The following is a 19,161-nucleotide window of genomic DNA, read 5'->3' as shown; positions in this document are numbered from 1 at the left end:
TAAAGCTGTCAAGAACCCAGTTTTATTTAGCACAGAGGGAGGCTGCATACCACAGATCTGTCACTCCTATAGCACGAGCCTAAACAGACTTATTCAGAAATAAGTTCAAGTGTATTTCATGGTTAAAATTGCAGCCCAATATGGTCAAGTTTCAATGACCATTGTAAGGGTCTAGAAAGGAAACAGATGAAATATGATCACTTACCCTTATCCCAGATATTGCTGACTTATTCGCAGATGACTCAACAGCCCTTTGCAAACAGGATGCAGCATCCTGCTTCACACTGCTACTATTGATTCTAGCAGATGCTCCACTTGTAGTGGACAATTTGGATAAACAAGTAGTACCAGGCTGTTCTTGTGTATTGTTTTGCTTTGCAGATGGATGACTTAGGTCATTTTCCCAGGAACCAATTGTAGCCGCAAGGTTAGCTAAACGGCCTCGCCGCCCTATTGGGGTCTCAGCCGTAGGGGGTAGCTGCTTGGGCGGGGAAATGACACATTCTTTTGATTGGGTAGGAGGTAGGCAAGAACTTTCAGACAAATCTGAAAATGGAAAGAGCACAGAAAGTCAGTGTTATAAAACTCTGATGCTTGGTTATTAAAACAGTTCTTTGCCATAAACAGCAAAATGAGACATAGAATGTTCTAAAGCAAACAGTCATACACAACTCAGCCACCCCTCTCTCTCTCTTTACCTACTCCCATCCCAGCCATCTCCAGGGAGAAAACAGGGCCCAAAGGGGTTCAAAATTCACCACCCTCCCCAGCTCTCACAAAAACTGAACATGCAACTGAGTTCCAGAAAAGAAGCTGGAGTCATGGCAGACTCATCTCACACTTAAAGTCTTTGCAAAAGCTCCTGCAATAAACAGCAGTTTTATCCGTGGCCACTACACAAACCTGTACACAACAGAACTGCATAGTAAGAACTGCCTCTAACCAGTCAGGCAGCAAAATTTTTTAGATAGCAACAAGTGACTGGCATAGCTACATATAGGCAAGCAGGTTTGCTGGCTCATTTCGTAGTCTGAATTAAACCACATATGATTCAATGAATTTTTACCCTGCTTTTCTACCACCCAATGGGGCACCCTTATACTCCCCCCCTTCTAGTTTGCATACATCATTGCACATATTTGTTTAGCTACATCATGCAGAGTGAGGCACATACCACCATCCCAGCAGCGCCGCTGTTCAGCCAGCTTTTGCATGCGTGATTTAACTGAGGTAACAGATGGTTCATGTTTACAGTCCTTATCTTCTCTCTCTGTGAACTGGGCAGGAAGTTGAGAGGCAGTAGCAACATGGTTTGTGGAAGAGGAGTTAATGAGACTCTGATTCTCTGAACTAGCAACCTCAAGTTTTGGAACGTCTGCATTGCCTGAACAACGTCTTTTGGATGGAGATGGCTTTGTACCTGGTTTTGCTGTAGACATTTTTTTTAAAGAGAGAAAGAAAGAGAATAAGTATATTTTAGTTGAGGAGGGCCTGGGATTAATCACAACTCTCCACTGAAAAAAGCAGGAACTCATACAGAGTTGAGACATAACTGCAAAATCAGGACTTCAAAATTTGGTTAGATATAAACTTAGGAGGTACGCAAGGCAAGCTCCTTACTTGGCCGCCTTCTCCAGCTGCAGTGTGGGAATATTACTACTTATTCACCCAACAGGGTTGTTGTAAGGACCAAGATAATATATGTGTAATGCTTCGCATATTGAAAATGTTCTGCATACGTTAAATATGATTTACAAGATAAGAGTTCACCTATGGAAGGTGAACTCTTAGACAATTTCTGACTATTTCTCCATTTAATCTTCCATGTTTCAAAGCTTGCAAAATGGCTTCACAAAAAAAGTCAAAGACTTATGCCAAATATAAGAACAGCTTTGTACACATAGGTGTGCACTTATAGATATATTTGTGTACTATTTAGGTTTTTACTCTCTACGATTTCTGTACAGAGTTCTCACCTATCAAATGTTTATGCCTAATAAAGGTTTTGGTGACTGTAAGAACAGCTTTGCTTTTAAAAAATTTTGGGAAAATTTAGCATTAATGCTACACAAATATCCTGTGCAGTTTCCACCCTCACCAAGTCATCTGCAAACAGAGAATGTTATGATGTAGCAATGATACCGGTACCAGGCAACAAGGAGAGAGAATCACTGAGATCATCAGCAACTGGGGAAGATGGGGTGATAAAGGTGGGAAGTTGGGAGGGTAGGGGGACAAACAGAGGAGGCAACCGCACATGGAGAGAGAGTGAGAGAAAAAGAGAAGTAGATAGAGATAGAACAAGTAGGGATGGAAGGTACAGACATGGAAGCTACAGGGACAGCAGGCGAGACAGTGAAGCAGACAGAATGGAGGATAAGAGGGAACCAGAAAGAGGCAAGAAAGTCAGAGAAAGTGAAAGCAAAGGGGTGGAAGAGAACCCAAAGGAAAACAAAGAAAAAAGGAAGGAAGACGTACAGCACCAGAGGGTGAAAAAGAGTGCCAAGAGAGGAAGCAAGAAAGTAGCCAAGGAGAAGAGTGGGCAGACAGACCCTGGTAATAAGAAAGTCAATAGGGTCCCTCTAGGGCTGAGGTATTCAATCTGTGTGTCCCGCCTCCCTAGTGAGGTGTGGCTAGCCTCCAGGGGCATTGCCAGGCATCTTGGGAGAGAGGTGGCTGCAGCTACTCTGCTCAGCTGCACATGCTGCCTCCTGACTTGCTGCTTTTCCAAGGCTGAGGTGGGTGGGGCAGTGTGAAACATGGTGGGGGAGGTGGGAGAGAAGGCTGTCTGGGCAGCAGCAGAGGTGCTGCATCTCATCAGCACAGGACTGGCTCCTGGCAGGCTTCAAACTGGGAGGGAAGCCTGACCTAGAGAGAGCAGCGAAGCACTTCCTCCACTTGGGAAAGAGGGAGCCCAGCCTGCTCTTGGGGGTGTCCAAATGCCCAGCCTGCATCCCTCCATCTTGCCTGGGGGGAATAGGGGTGGCATCTGCATGTTGGCATGTATGTGTGTGAGCAGCCTTCATCTACTTTGGGGGTGAGTTGTCATCTTGCTGGGTGTGGCTGCAATCCTATCCACACTTTCCTGGGAGTAAGCCCCATTGACTCAAATGGGACTGACTCCTGAGTAGACCTACATAGGCTTGGGGTCTGTCAGCTTAACCAAGGATCCTCACCTTTCTCTTTTTCCTCCCCCTTCAAAAAAAGAGAAAAGCCACTCTTGATGGCTTTGTTTTCAAAAATTGATTAAAAAATAAAAACACCATTCCTTTTCAGCCACCCCCCTTTTTCCTCCTGCCTCCTTTTGAGGGGGGGGGGTTACTTCCCATGTTCGTTGCTAGTATAAGACAAAAGGCACAATCCTAACTAGGTCTACTCAGAAGTAAGTCCTATTGTGTTCAATGGGACCTACTCCCAGGAAAGTGAGGTTAGGATTGCAGCCAAACAGTCTCTGGGTCTCAGTTTGCAATTAGCAGATACACACAAAAGTCTTCCCCTCCCCCAGCAAATTCATCACTTCTTCCTCCCTCCCTTTCCAAACCCCTCCAGGTGTGCTGCTAACAAACTCAGGGCAAAATTCTAACCAGGTCTACTCAGAAGTAAGTCCTATTTTGTTCAATGGGGCTTACTCTCAGGTAAGTGTGGTTAGGATTGCAGCCTCAGAGTGCTGTCAGTTGTTTGTTTCTAGTGTATAATTATAACACCTTCATCCCCATTTTGGGGGTAACTGAGGTGAAGTGTTGTAATGGGTAGCCATGGCCAATGGCCACAAGGATTGGGGAGCTGTGGGCTGGAAAAGTTCAAGAACCACTGCTCTAGGGGATGGCGCCCCATTCTCACATGGGCTGTTGACATGACCATGGTCGGTCATCTTCTGCTGCCACCAGGTCACAGATAGTGATGCCCCAACCCTGGGCAAGAGGGGCTGCTGACCAGAGAAGTTCCCAATAATGAAAACCAGAGAGAGAGGTTTGACCCCAGTGACTCCCATCCAGCATGTTGTGTAGTGTAACATAATAAAAGATTGGGTGCAAAATGGGTGTAGGGTCACCCTACAGTCCTTTTGTTCTGTCTCACTGCCCAGTGAGTCCAATATGTACTTCTCCCCACCCCATTCAAGATAGAGTTGCCTGCTTGGAATGAAGTATGTGGAGCTGGAACCCCTGCAGGTTGGCTTTACTACGTTTTGATGTCAATTTGTTACTAGAGAAAGATAAACATGAAGGGTTTTCAAAAAGAAAGATGCAATGCAATAATCATGACAAGACAGGCACATGCTTATGAAAGGTACCTTCTTCGCTAGACTGAAGTGGCTGGTTACCAGCTTCCGACAAGGGTTCTCTGACTCTTTTCGTTTGCATTGTAGGACGCACTGCTCCCGTTGGCCGCGCAGCCATCTTTTTCTGTAAATTCTCTCTCCTGGCACGAGTTCGCTCTAGGAGTTTCTAAACATTTCACAAAATACATTACCGCAGTTACGTTTTTTGCCAAGAATTAACAGTAACTTTCCAGTAACTAATACCACCAATTTCAGTACAAGGAAGTATGACAGCAGCAATTCTGTACGAAATTTGTAAGTAAACAAAATCTGATTTTTAAACTTTTGCTTATTGTAAACTTTTAATTTACTTGCTTAATTAGATTTGACTTTGTCATATGGGGGTGTTAAAAATTTTCCTGCTTAATGTGTCACTTCTGGCCATGACATCACTTCCAGTGGATCCAAACAGATTGTCGTTCTAAAAAGTAGGTCCCTGTACTGAAAGGTTTGAGAACCACTGCCATAGGCAAATTACATCATAGTAAAAACAATAGCATGTTCTTGATTAATTCCAGAGTGAACATGTTACTGCTAAATAAATGGATAATTGTATCATTCCGTTAAACAAAGCAAATTAGATAATTTGTAGTGTGTGGGACCCCATCTCATTCATAGCCAGCAATTTATCCACAGCACCGGGGTTGAACTTAAATAAAACCAGCAAAGTGTATAAGTAGTTCCTCTGTCTGAAGGAGCTGCCCAGTTCAGAGAAAGGAAGCAAGTCTGCAGCAAGAGTAATTTTAATTTTCTCAAAGAAAATAGTTTTAAACACCCTGCCTCAAAAATATCTTTGGATATATGATTTGTCAAACAAATCATATGTAAGCTGCTTTGGGAACAATTTAGGCTAAAAAGCAGAGGATAAATTAGTTAGAAGTGCTTAATCTTCAATACTGGATAATTTGTTTCAGACATAACCATGTCTGTACTCTAATTCAGTGGTTCTCAAACTGGTGGGTTGCAGCCCACCAGCCTGAAAACAAACATCACTCCTTTAAGGAGCAGGGGAGGGGTTTAGAGCAGCAACATGATCCCAGGATTGTACCACTGCAGGAGACCTAGGGGCTTTTTTTTTTAAACATACCTGAAACCCTGTCAGTGTCTGGGAGGTGTGGCTCCGCAGAGCCTTCTGCAAGGATCCCCACACCTTTAAACACTGACAAAATGTGATTGTGACCCACTTCCTGGTTGTGATCACAAAACAGGTTTGTCAGTGTTTAAAGGTGTGGGGATCCTTGCAGAAGGCTCCATAGGACTCCCCAGATACTGGCATGGATTCAAAGACTTACCCCCACAGAGACTTACCCTGGTCCTCAAATTCCCAGAGAGTTTGAGAACCAGTGCTCAAATTTATTATTCTTACAGTCCAATCCTAATCAACCTTCCAGCACCAATGTAGCTGTGCCAACCAGGTACACACTGTATTCGGGGGTGGGGGGAGTCATGGAGACTTTCTCAAGATAAGGGAATGTTTATTCCTTTACCTCAGGGCTGCATCAGACTTGGAAACTGGTTAGGTTGGATTGTTAGAAGATTAAAGTATTTATTTCAAGTACAGGTACTTGTACCCAAATACAACTTCACTAAACTCAGGTGCTTGCTATAATGAAATTATGTTCATTCATAATACGTTGAGGGTGGTTGTAATAAGAACTACCACACTTTGGTTTGTCCCCAGCTCAATAAATGCAATTTCCTTCCCCGATGCAAAAGAAGAGAGCAAGCTAGTAGTGCAACAGCTCTCACATATCCATGCATGTTTATCACTTGATGGCTGCATCATTGAATGGCAGTGTAACACAATTATTATATTTTCATCCTGCCTTTCTTCCAGGAAGCACACAGCAGCTTTCATAGGGAGCCCAGCAAGCCTCCTATTTACACACTCACTGGCTCCATTACTTCATCTCAATCAAAATAAAGTATCATTCAGGAATAAAGCCACATTAAAAAAGTAAACCTTTAGTTTTCACTTTCATTGATGAAAGCACTGAAGAGAGGCAGAGCTAACAGCAAGTTTGGGTGGTGGTTTGAACAAGTTAAATATTTATAATTATGCTCCAATATGCTACTTTTTCTTTTTGCTAATTTATATTAAAGATTCCTACAGAGATCCAAGTCACATTTTATAGCTATATACTGATTTTTAAATAAGGTTATGAACTCATTAAGCTACCCTAAACTAGCCCAGGATCATCTGTTTCAATTGACAGGATATTTTTGAGGACAAGCAAGGGTCTACCTCAGCCCGCTACCTTAGATTGTTTTAAAATGAAGATGCTAAATTCAGCCCTTAACACCTCCTATATGAAAGCATGTGCTCTGCCACTAAGCTTTTTCTAATTAACCTAGGTTTTGACAACACATTTTTAAACCTAGTACTCAAGAGTCAAAGACAGACCAGGAAGATAAGACCAGCAGTTAAAATTATTTACTTCAAGCCTAGTTGCATGCCAGTATATACAGAAATTCAGTTGCAAATAGCAGTTGAACTACAGCATTATAATAGATTTCTACAGCTGGGACATATGCCAGCCACATTCCATTATTTTCCATTAGCCTACACTAAGTTGTTTCAGTTACTACAGTCCAGTGTGGCGTGCATCATGAATGTGCATGCCACATTCATGATACAAACTCAGCTTTGTAGATCTCCAACCTCTTTAGCCCTCAGGCAGAACTAGTGAAATTGGCATCAAGACCCAGATGCTACATCAGAGGAAAAAAACCACCACACCCTCTCCAATACTAGATGTTTGAATGAGCAAAGAACATGTTTGATAGCTGAAGCCAGTACTAAAAAAGTTCTGTTGACTCTATAAAGGAGGGTGTGTACTCCTTGGAAGGCATCCAGAATGCAGAACACGCTGAAGCTCAGTTTAATAAACTGAATTTCAAGAGGCTTCTCTTCAGAACTGGTCTTGATAAGTCATCAACTACCAAGTAAGGAAAAAATATGCAACATTTGACTGCAGTGTTGCAAGAGACGATAGCTGTCAATTTTAATACACCACAAATTGTGTAAGCTAAGAGATGGCCCTAACATACATTTTAAATGAAGTTGCTTACCACTGGATTGCTTAGGAATTTCCTTACTGCTTTTCTAGTAAATGATTTAAGACACTTAAAGCACAATTACTGAGTTCACTTTGACTTTGTTCCAGATGTGTGGATAGGATTGTAATCTCAAACACAAGGAACAAGATTGTTTAAAATTTAACTTATTTACAGTACTTATATCTACTCTAGACCTGTTTAAGAGTTAATCTATAAAGAGCTGTAGCAAATCACACTCTCAAATGATGGTAGAAGTTTGGACACTACAGTAACACACACAGTATTTGATCAAACTATGTTTCATCTCCCAGTTTTGCACTTAGCTCTGACACCTTATCAACTAAGCAAAACTTTAAAGCAAAAGCATGTAATTTCATAAAAAGGGCAATCCATTGCTTGAATTTACACTTCTAGAGCCATCCTGACAAAAACTAAAAGAAAAGCTCTTTCAAAATGCCACACCCATCTCTCATTTTTTCCCCAGTGAGTCAGGATAAGAAAGAGAGGCAGTTTGCGTGAGCTCCCATACAAATAAAACTGCAGAATATTGTATTGGACAACAATTAAATATTTAGGGCAGCCATTTTCAACTGGTGTGCCGCAAATGGTCCACAGGTGTGTCGCAGGAATTTGGGGGAGGGTCATTTACTAGTAGGGCCATTGGGAGATGTGAGCCCACACCAACAGCATGGTGTGCCTTGTCAGTTGTCAAAAAACAGATGGTGCGCCTTGACAACTTTTAGTACCTTGTGTGTGTGCCATGAAACAAAAAAGGCTGGAAATCACCAACTCAGGGCAAGGGAGGGGCAACACTTTGTAGAATGACAATGGCTTGTAGGAGTATGTTCTACCTGTTGGTCTGAGGAAACCATGGGGGCATGAGTGGGAGACACACCCCCACACCAGAAATACCAGTGCTTCAGGCTCCAGTTTTAAATTCTGCAACTCTTACAGATCCTACAGAAACCCCTGGCCCACAACAATGACTGAACTAAGCCCCTTTATCTACTTACTACACTGTGGACTTTTCACCCTTGTAAATGAAACCCTCAGGGAAACCTTGCACCACCGCTTGTATCCTAAGAGCACCAAACCAAGACAGGAAAAGACACAGAGCTTAGTAGTAGATAAGACCCCATAACCCCAAATAAGACTCCACAACCCCAAAGGAAGACAGTGCTCAGGAGCAGGAAAGACTCATGAAGCATGACAGGCACAACCTGGTGCAAGCTTACTCAGAAGCCCCACTCTGTCCAGAGGGGCGCACTCCCAGCATGGTCTCCCCAGCGCAGCCCTTTGGAAGCACCACCTGCCCCTTCCCCCTCCAGCCACCACTTGCATGCCCCCCACCCTGGCAGCCTTAAGCAGCCCTTGCCCACCTACAGCCACTCACCTCAGTGAAGGGGTCCATCGCTGCTGCTACTGCCCGCGCTGGCTCACTTCTGACGCAACCCTCAGCAGCAGTAACCGTTCCTCAGGTTTGAATTTCAGCGCCGCCACTTCCCAGCGACGCAGTGCGCGTACGCCCCGCCCACGGAGACAACCCTCCCCACACCGCTCCGCCCAGGCTAGAGCAGTCACGTGGGAGATGAACGCCCCCAGCGGCTGCCGTTGTGCTCTCAACCTAACCAGGCTCCAAGTCATCCGAACTGCTCTGACACGTAGAAACAGGGACATAGATAAAAAGGCTCTATGGAAAGAAGAGGGAGGGCAGAGAGGATTGATTGATGTCGCTGTTAGCTATTTAAAAGTGTTCCTCTTCGGAGGTGCCTGACAGAAGCGCCTCTGATTGGCTGGCTGCTTTTTAGCCGCTTTCCAGGGTTTGGGCACCAGCTTTGGAGGCTGCAGTCTGAGTTTGTGGCTGGGCTGGTGTGTCATGCGGGGGCTGCGTGATAGCCCCAGGGACGAGGGGAGGGGTCAGGCTAGAGGCTGAGCCCTGTTTACTCAGGAGTAAATCCTCCTGAGTTAATTAGGGTTTGTTTTAGAAGGAAAGCTTCATTTCACTTGGCTAAGACAGTGGTCCTCAACCTTACACACACACACGCACCAGGGACATGTGATGGGTGGGGAGGCAGGTGAGGCAGAGCCTCCCCACCGGAGTCCTTGGAAAAGTGCTGCTACCATGTGAGGCACCCAAGTATTCTCAACCCACACACAAAGCAACTAACATATGCAAAGAGCTGTGACTTTCTAAAAAAGTGTATAGCAGACTGCTTCTATTGCAGCATGACAGTATTACTGTCACCTTGACCTCCTCCCGGAAGTATTATTTGATAACTAATCCTAGCACCCATGTTTATTCAGAAGCAAGTCTTGCTGACTTCTTCCCTAGTACGTGTGCATAGGCTAGCTATCTTAGTAGAGGGCCAACAGCCCTTATGCATGTTACAGTTTAATCAGAAGTAAACATAGGACTCACTCCTTGGTAAGTGTGCATAGGGCTGCATCCTTAGAGCATTGTACTTTTAACAGTTGGGAGGGAAACACACTACTATTCTAATGAGAATAGTGCATCCTGGACCAGTGTTTCTCAAACTGTGGATCTGGACCCACTAGGTGGGTTGCAAGCCAATTTCAGGTGGGTCCCCATTCATTTCAATATTTTATTTTTAATATACTAGACTTGATGCTACCAAGGTATGTGACTGCATTTGGGGAAATGTTACAGAATTATATTTTTAACAAGCTACTATGTATATTCTTTTAACAATGATAGTAAATGGTACTGATACCCGGGTAAGTGTGGGTAGGACTGAAGCCTAGGATTGTTAAAATTTTCCTGCTTGATGATGTCACTTCCAGTCATGACATCACTTCTGGTGGGTCCTGACAGATTCTCATTCTAAAGAAGTGGGTCCTGGTGCTAAATGTGTGAGAACCACTGTCCTGGACTGTATGGAAACCACATGTAATGGTATTTCAAAGAAACCTTAGTGAAAAATAGTTATTCTTGACAAATGCAATTTGATGTTATCACTGAAGTTATGGAAGTGATCAAGTTGTTAGCATAAGCTCTGTGATATTCAGTTTCAGGGCACTATTAATACAGCTTGTTTCAGAAGCACTGGGAAGAGACAGCACTATTTGATTACTGCTTGGATTATTATGAGAGATGTTCATGTACGCAAGTTCAAAGTGCTAATCTGTAAAATGAGTGACCTCTGGAAGCAGTTTTCTTTAGGCCCTCATGTATTCTCAGGGCCCAATCCTAACCAATTTTCCAGCAACCAGTGCAGCCGCTATACACCCCCAAGATAAGAGAACAAATGTTCCCATACCTTAAGGGGGCCTCTGTGATTTCTGCTCCCCTACAAGATGCAGTGCATGCCCCATTGGCACAGTTATACCGGCACTGGAAAATTGGATTGGGCCCTCAATGTCTCTGTCTTTCTAGGATTTCCTGTTTCCTTTGCCTTCAACAGCTTCATAACAACCAGAAATCAACACAAGCTTTTTCCATTCCAGCATCTTCTGAGAAACAAGGAAAAGTGCTGCATTTTTCATCTGCTATGTGGCTGAGATAAGCACAGAACCTTGTAGAGGGGTACTTCTAGCTAGTCAATAATCTTCTCTTTGAATAAAATGCTTCATATCCCACAAGTCTGTATTTTTGTTGGCCAGCTTCAGAATTCCAAAGGAAAGGAGAGAATTCCAAGCATCAGCCTGGTTCATTTCTATTGCAATACCTTGCTTGAGGTGACATCTGTTTATCAAAGAAGGGTTTTCAGTAGAGTGGACCAGGCAAGGCTCTTTCAGCCTGCGATTGTGATGTTACAGTGATATACAGAAGAGCGAATTTCAGCAAGTGCAGCTTGTCATCTGACAAGCAGCACCTGCTGAAATTCCCTTCTCTACACAGTTGTTAAAGATACAAGAGCCTTAAAGTTAAAAGGTTGGCCACCCCTGCAATATTGTAACATGATTGTGAACTGAGGGAAAGTTAGGATCTAATAGAATACATCACAGTGTGACATCATAGAACACAGCATTCCAGAAAGCAGGTACAGAGTGTCCACTACGGTTGGAAACTTGCCAACCAGATTCAGGACCACCTTAGGAGGGTCTTCAAGCCAGCTGGTAGAGATATAGCTGCCAGAATGAGGACTTTTAGCCTATTCCAAGTAATGGCTGTCCTAATAATGGTTTAATCTTCTCATCAATGCATCACAAACAGGTATGCCAGAAGAGCAAAATATATTTATATTCAAGTTGTTTTGAACTTTTCTGTTCTAATTATTAATTATTTCCAATTTTATCTGGAAAACAAAAGAGCAGGGAGGAAGAGAACGCAGTTTGCCGTTCTGGAAAATAGGTGCTCAGAGAATGCTGTTCCTGCAAAACTGTAGTACACATCTGCGGTACAATGCATACCACATTAGCAGCCCAATCCTATCTTAACTTCCTTCTGTCATTGCAGCAGCATGAGCTGGGCTGCATCCCACAGTGGAGTTTAGCAGGCAGAAAGTCTCCTCAGGGTTAGGGAACTTTTGTCCCCTTGCCCCGGGATAAGCCTCAGCTGCCACTATGGGTCAATGCAGACCTGTGCCAACGATATCACTGGCACAAGTCCATGTTGATCCATGTTGATGGATCAGGTCCAGGAAAGGAGCCAGCTCTGTTGATCCTGCTGATCTGCCTGCCCCTTCCCTATTCTGTCCCTCACCCGCCCCTGTGCTGCACAGCATCAACCTTACCTGTTCTGCTGGTTATCCTCCACAGTACCAGTGCACATGGGAAGGCTCTGGCCTTCCCACTAGCATGCCTAACTCTAACACTGACTCAAAGTGCTTTACGGCACTTTTGCAATGGCTAGTGCTAGCAGAGCACGTACTCCTTCGGCACAGAGCAAGGATAGGATTGTGCCATAAGACTGAAATCCTGTGCAGTTTTCCTAGGGGTAAGCTCCATAGACATACATGTACTATTTGTACTGTGAGAAGACTAGAAAACCAGCTGTATAGCCTCAGATATAAGTGCTTATTTATTTAGATGTTAAAAGTATGATGTCTCTTCTGGCCTTCTATGATGTCTCTATGATGTCTCTTCTAGCCCTGTCATTCTTCCTTCTTTCATTACTGGAGACATTTTTCTCACTTTAACAAAAACTTGCAACTGATTTGATGCAAGTACACTCATTCACCATAAACACATTGCTAATTTTTTCGGCTAAAAACTTTATTTTGGAGGATTCCCGTTTTTTCATCCCTGTTTGTGTGCTCCTCCCAAATTTATAGAAAGGGGGGGAGCTTTCAAGAGGGTTCCATACGTTTACCCCCAAAAATTACTCCTGTGTTGGCTCAGTCCTGGTGGAAAGCATTCAGCTCCTCTTCTGCCATCAAAACAAAGTGAAATCTTAAAACACACACACTCATATACCAGGAACTAGACATTTTAGGGCACAATCCTAAGCAGGTCTACTCAGAAGTAAGTCCTCTTGTGTTCAATGGGACCTACTCCCAGGAAAGTGAGGTCTTAACCACTTAACCACACTTTGCTGGGTGTAAGTCCCATAGAACTCAGTGGGGCTAATTTCTGAGAAGTCATGCATTGGCTTGTGTTGTCAGATTACAATCCTATGCACACTTACCTAAGGAGTCAGCTCCTTTTAACTCAATGGGAATTACTTTTGAATAGGCATGCACAGGATTACACAGTTAATCCACTGTCTTACATATTTTGGGGGTAGTGTGATTTAACTTTTTTTTGGAGGGAGGGTTGCTCCTTTGGTAATCTCACCATTGTTTCATTTGCTGACAGCAAATGCTGCTGCTGTTTCATCTGGTTAGCAAATATATTGTATTGGATAGTAACAAAATTATTCAGAGTCCACTGTGGCATGCTGTGATGTATACTATTCCTATAGTTTACATTTTGTGTAGTCTGGTGTGTTAGCTTCAGAATTGTATTTTATTATAATTTAAATATAGTCAAAAGCTAGGGGAAAAAATGAAACTGTATGTAACTGCAATACAACATTTCATTTCATAAAAACAGTTCAATCATGTTTCTACAAATGATTTTTTTAAATACAAATAAGCATACATGTTAGAGAGAAATCATTTGCCAGTAGCTTTTCTTTCCTTCCCTAGTTAAGACTGGGTGAGGTCTATTGGTATTTGGCTCATGTACGTTTCTGGGGGCGGCCTGATTTGAAAAACGCTGTTTGAAAATTCGTCACCTCTGTTCTGCAGTTAGACTCTGCTGCAAACCCTATATGGCAATGTTGTTTTTCAGTTATGTCTTACCGACAAATGTAAGGGAGGCTTCAGCTGTTCTTCATTCAAAGGTATCTTTTAAACACCATTATTTACTTCTTTACTTTTAGCATCTAAACAAGCACTCATATCTGAGACTATAAAGGTGATTTTCTATTGCAATCGTATGCATGTCAACCCCATGTTCAATGGGACTGACTCCCACATACATGTGGTTAAGATTGCAACTTAAAACGTATTGTAAGTGGGTTTAGAATTGCAGCCAAATTTCTATTTTACTGAAATTACACTACAGATACCCTCTTCAAGAGTTCAAAATTTGTACACCCCACTCTATGTGTGTTCAGCATTTATAGTTTTATAGATAAGATTGTACTATCACTACACTCTCAATCTAAGTCCTGCATAGTTTCCTCTGCAAATAATGATTTCTTCTCCAGAAGAGACAGAAAGAACACACATCAGAAAAGCGTTGAAAAGCGGTATATAAATACTGTTGTTAATAATAATAATAATCAGAACTGTAGTGCAGTTCCTGTTAATGCAGTTAATAATGCAGTGCCTGTTCTAGTGGCTGTCTGCTGGTATTGTTTTGCATCTTTTTAGATTGTGAGCCCTTTTGGGACAGAGAGCCATTTAGTTATTTGATTTTTCTCTGTAAACCGCTTTGTAAACTTTTAGTTGAAAAGCAGTATATAAATACTGTTAATAAATACTGTTAATAACTGTATGTTGTTATAGTGTCACAGCCCAATCCTGAGCTGCCTGGGGCGCCCAGGTTCGGTGGCACCGAGAAGGGCTGCTGCCGGATCCTGCGCCTCCTGAGCTACTTTGGGAGGTGCCTCGGGAGAAGGGGACTTTCGTCCCTTTCCCCCGAGTAAAGTAAGCAGCCCCGCAGTGGGACTACTCACTTTACCGCTGACCTAAAGGCACTCGTGTAGGGCAGTGCCTAGGATCCTGCAGAGCAGAGCTCTGCTGACCCACCTCCCTCCCTCCCCCAGGCACACCTCCAGCCCACTCCCCCTCCTCGCATTACACCTCCCCAGCACACCTCCTCCCTGCCCTCTCTCCGCCCCCCACCAGCCTCCCTGCTCCCCGGAACACCTCCTTCCCACCCCCGCCTACCATTCCGCAGCTCGGTGGTCTAGGAGACTGCCAAGCAGCAGAAGCTGGGCGACCGCTGGCACTGTTAGAGAGAAGCCAGTGCTGGGCTAGCACTGGCGGGAGCCCAGCAATGAGGCTGGCAAATGTGCCTTATGGCACATTTGCAACAGTGCTCTGCAGCACAGAGCCGTGCTGCCGAGCACAGGATTGGGCTCTCAGTTGTCTGTTCTTCATAAAGATGGGTAATTAACTATTTATTGAGGCACTGCAATCCCATGGTTATTGTGTCAACATCTTGTGCTTAGCAAGCTGGACAAACTTCTGCTAGTATACAGCTTTGCTATCAATAGTCAATAGTCAATAAAACCTTTATTAGGCATAAAACTTTGCTGTTAGAATCTCTAGATTAATGGGGATCAGTAGAAGATCACTACTATCAAGAATTAGGGCATCCAAGACTGATACATCCAGAAACCTGAGATTTCTGAAGCAAGTTCTGGTGGATGGCAAGGCAGAGCCCAATGATGTCACAAAACTGCCTACCGTTTCAAAATGAGGGAAAAATCCAGTTCCATACTGAATACAGAAATGATCAATAAATTTATCTAATAAGATAAGATCAATAAGATATACTAATTTATCAGGATATACTAAGATATACTAATTTATCAAACCGAACACCTATGAATGCTCATGTGATGCTATTTTTTAAAACAAAACTCAAACATATATCTGGTCCTTTCACTTTTTTCAGGTGCCTTGTCCATGCCTTGGAAGTTCCCAGAGTACAAAGCTTCTCCGGCAAGGAAACAAGGTACCAGCAGGGGACTAATGACACAACATTCTAGAATCTGCAAAATAATATAATGTATATAGGACCATCATTAGGTGAAATGAGGCTGCTTAATGAATATTTTGATATTGGTTTAAATAATTCATGAATCTCAGTGAAATACTTCCAGATGCACAGATACAGAATGTAGAAAGAAGGGCTGACATAAGCCACCTGATAGCTTCCACTTCAGTCTAGGAGCAGGAAACTCCTATTTCTGTGGATTTGAGTACTGTAAAGGCTGTACCGGTGTGGCATTGCTTAGATACACTTAGGATATAATGGGTGTCACGCTGGTGTTGGAGCACTGTTGATGTGGTGTTTGAGAGCATCAGGCCATAAGGCAGTCATCCTATGCACACTTAACTGAGAGTAAGCCCCCTTGAGAAGAGTGGAATTTACTTCTGAGTAAATATACATAAGATTGCACTGCTTAGCTTCAGCAAGATGGCTGTATCAGGTGTCCTCAGACCATGCCCTGTGAATTTACTAAAAGTCTGTGCCAAGGAAAAACTTGATTCTGCTGCCTGTGTAGCCTATGCAAATTAAGCAAGTGTGTGTGTGTATTCATTTCATTCATTGGCATCCTTCAGTCTTGGAAGACTATGGTATTGTGCTCTGAATGGTGGTTCTGGAACAGAATGTCCTCTCCAGAGTGCGAAGCCTGGGTAAAGTAGATATGGAGGATAGGCTGTTTCCATGCAGCAAATCCCCCCTCTCCATGTCGCTGGAATGGTGCAATGGAAAGGCAAAAGCCAATACGGTTGGTTCCAGCAGCTTCACAGGAGTTGCCAGAACGTGACTGTGTTCAGCCATGAACTGCCTCAGGGACTCCTGCTCCAGATTTTGCCTCGAGGTTGACTCCTGAAGCCTTTTCCATAACTGGATGTAGCCACAAGGCAGTGGAGGTTTGGGATCAGAATTTTCCTTCTCTCAGATGAGCTGCCTTCCCAGGCTATCGAGTCCCATCTACCCGGTGGTTGTTTAGTCGCCTCTTACGATAAGTACAGCCAAACTGAGGGCCTATTCTTATCTCCCAGCAGCCAGGTGATTTAATCCATTAATCTGGATTAAATCCAGCCCCCATTTCATTAAATCAATTTATATCTCACCTGTTTTCCCAAAGGGCACCCAAGGTGGCTTACAACATTAAACATTAAATAAATACGTGTATGAATTATAAAATGCATACAAATATAAAATACATGTATCACATTAAGCCCCCATCTCCCCCCCCCCTCCCTAAAGCTATCTGCAACAGAAATGTTTTTAAATCTCATCAGAACTGCTCCACAGAGGGGGCTGGTCATAGATCATCTGGAAACATGTTCCAGAGGTGCAGGAGCACCACAGGGAAGACTATTTCTTGTTGCCATCCCATTTACCTTGGATGATGGTGGAACTGTTAGCAGGGCCCAGCCAAATGCCCTAAGGAAGTGGTCTTCAACCTTTTTCATGCCATGACTCCAATATATAAATAAATAATGAGACCGTGGACCCCACTATCAATCCCGCCGCCTCCCAGGACCCTATCCATCCACCCCACCCCCATTACCGCCCACTCACTGCCTGCATTATGCCCTCCCAATGGTGTTCACTGTAACCATGTATTCTCAGAGAGAGCAGAAAAAGTTACCAGGAAGCCTGGCACTAGGGAAAGCTATTTTAGCACAATTGCTAAGAACCTGAGCAGGATTGGGACACAGTTTCTTGGTACCTGAAGGGTACTCCAGAGGCCCCCACCTTTTACCTTGTGGTTCTGTAGTCCAGTGGTCTTCAACCTTTTTCATTCCCTTAAGTCAGTGATTGTCAACCTTTTTCATCTTGCAGCACACTGGCAAGGCACTAAAATGGTCAAGGCACACCATCAGCTTTTTGACAATTGACAAGGCACACAGTGCTGTCAATGGGGGCTCATATCCCCCAATGGTCCTATTGATAAATGACCCTCTCCCAAATTCCCACGGCACACTTGGGGACCATTTGCGGCACACCAGTGTGCCATGGCACAGTGGTTGCAAATGGCTGCCTTAAGTTGTTGCAACCCCACAACGGAGGCTTTGCAACTCCCAAGGTTGAAGAACACTGACCCAAGGAGATGAGCCAGACTGTAAGGGAGTAGGCAATACTGAAGGTACTCTGGCCCCAAGCCATATAGAGCTTTGTAGGTTAAAACCAGCGCCTTGAATTGGGCCTGGAAATGAATCAGCAGCCAGTGTAGTTGCAGGAGCAGCTGTCCAACAAAATCAAATGGCCAAGTAACCACACAAGTCCCAGTAACCACACAAGCTGCCACATTTTGAACCAGCTACAATTCCTGAACCGTCTTCAGGGGCAGCCCCACATAGAGCATATACAGAGTAATCTAAGCGTGATGTGCTCTAAGCGTGGTCTGAAAATAATCCCACAACGTAGTTCCTTAGGTAGCATAATTTATTTTGCAAGTTGTAGTCATGGGGAGAGGTGATCAAGAGTATAGAAGTCCATTTCCGTCTCCATTTTAGAAGGCCCTTGTCTAATCTGACACATGATCTTCACAATCATATTTGCTTGTATGTTTTGATGGATTGATGATTGACGCATGCTTTGATGAACTCTGCAGGCAAACAAACCCCATTTGCAGGCTTTCAGGGAGGTGTTGCATCTTCAAACAAACACAGCCATAAGGATGCCTAAGTATCTGCAATGCTTCCCCCCTCCATGTTAAGCTTTAAAGCCCAATTCACATAACCACGTTTATCACCATGACAGCAGTTGGAGATTTCTTAAGCACATGAACACAGAAACCAGCAGATGGAGAGCAGACTTTCAGGCTTCAGTCTGCATGTCTCTGAGTGTCTGCACAAAGCCTTCCGTCTGCTTGTCCTTGATTCCAGATTCCTGGCTGTTGGTGCCACCCTGGGCTGTCCCAAAGAAGCTCGTTTCAAAAACTACAAATCCCAAAATGCACTTCCAGATGCACCCCCCAAGCGTATTGGGAAATGTAGTCTCCGACGAGGGCATGCCTATGAGCCTCCATTGCGCAGGCGCCGCTTGTTTCCCTTCCTTGTGCTCTGGTATGCAGAGGATGAGCGTGTCCTAGCAACGGGCATAGCCGGGCTGCTGGCTCTAGTGTCACATTAGCAACAGCAGCAGGGAGGGAAGTGATGGTTGTTGTTGCTCTTGGGGGTGTTGAAGGATACAGGGACTTGCAGCACAAAGCCAGGTACTGGGAGTGTTCCTTTGCTGGAGAGTTGATGTGGGCAGCAGCAGCAGCAGCATCTCAGCTCCTGCACTGCTGGCCTCGTGTGTGCCCAGCTGTGCATGCTCAGGCTGGGCAGTGAGACCCTGGGGGAGCTAAAGGAGAAGGGGGGAAGGCTTAGCATCCTGAGACACCCAGCACAATGATGCTTGAATCTATTCGTGTCACTGGTGAGTACTGCTCTTCCCCCCCCCCCCCGCATGTTTCTTGTCCACCCTGCGGCTGTTGACAGCTTTCATTGCAACACAACAGGGCTGTAGACAGTGTCTGAGCAATTACACTGAACCCAAAAGTAATTAATGTGTCCCTCCTGTCCCCATTGGCGTCCTGACTCACAGGGGAGCTGGCTTCATTGAAAACGTAGAGACTGCACTAAGTGATGGTGGCTAAA

General features: G+C 44.1%; 2 protein-coding genes across 4 annotated transcripts in view; one reads left to right on the top strand and one right to left on the bottom strand.

The window, feature by feature from the left end:
* Positions 1 to 8,845, bottom strand: part of ANLN (anillin, actin binding protein) — a 30,905-nt gene extending 22,060 nt beyond the window's left edge. Inside the window, exons 1-4 of the mRNA XM_066627345.1 lie at positions 8,772 to 8,845; positions 4,292 to 4,445; positions 1,175 to 1,429; positions 206 to 546 (exon numbers count right to left, since the gene is read on the bottom strand). Of these exons, the coding sequence (XP_066483442.1) occupies positions 206 to 546; positions 1,175 to 1,429; positions 4,292 to 4,445; positions 8,772 to 8,789 (768 nt within the window). The 5' untranslated portion in view covers positions 8,790 to 8,845. The remainder of the gene's footprint in view (positions 1 to 205; positions 547 to 1,174; positions 1,430 to 4,291; positions 4,446 to 8,771) is intronic.
* Positions 1 to 19,161, top strand: part of LOC136651242 (putative tyrosine carboxypeptidase MATCAP2) — a 158,795-nt gene that overhangs the window by 118,880 nt on the left and 20,754 nt on the right. Inside the window, exons 1-2 of one of the 3 annotated variants that reach the window (XM_066627466.1) lie at positions 9,887 to 9,956; positions 15,452 to 15,511. In XM_066627466.1, coding sequence (XP_066483563.1) covers positions 15,463 to 15,511 — 49 coding nt within the window. In that variant the 5' untranslated portion in view covers positions 9,887 to 9,956; positions 15,452 to 15,462. Of the gene's footprint in view, positions 1 to 9,886; positions 9,957 to 15,451; positions 15,512 to 18,666; positions 18,941 to 19,161 lie in introns of those variants that run through there. The other 2 variants (XM_066627464.1, XM_066627467.1) reach the window with 2 other exon arrangements.

This window comes from Tiliqua scincoides, chromosome 5 (genome assembly GCF_035046505.1).
Source record: "Tiliqua scincoides isolate rTilSci1 chromosome 5, rTilSci1.hap2, whole genome shotgun sequence".
Lineage (NCBI taxonomy): Eukaryota > Metazoa > Chordata > Lepidosauria > Squamata > Scincidae > Tiliqua > Tiliqua scincoides.
The sequence above is the reverse complement of the archived record's forward strand: the minus strand, read 5'-3'. Positions and strand labels throughout refer to the sequence as shown.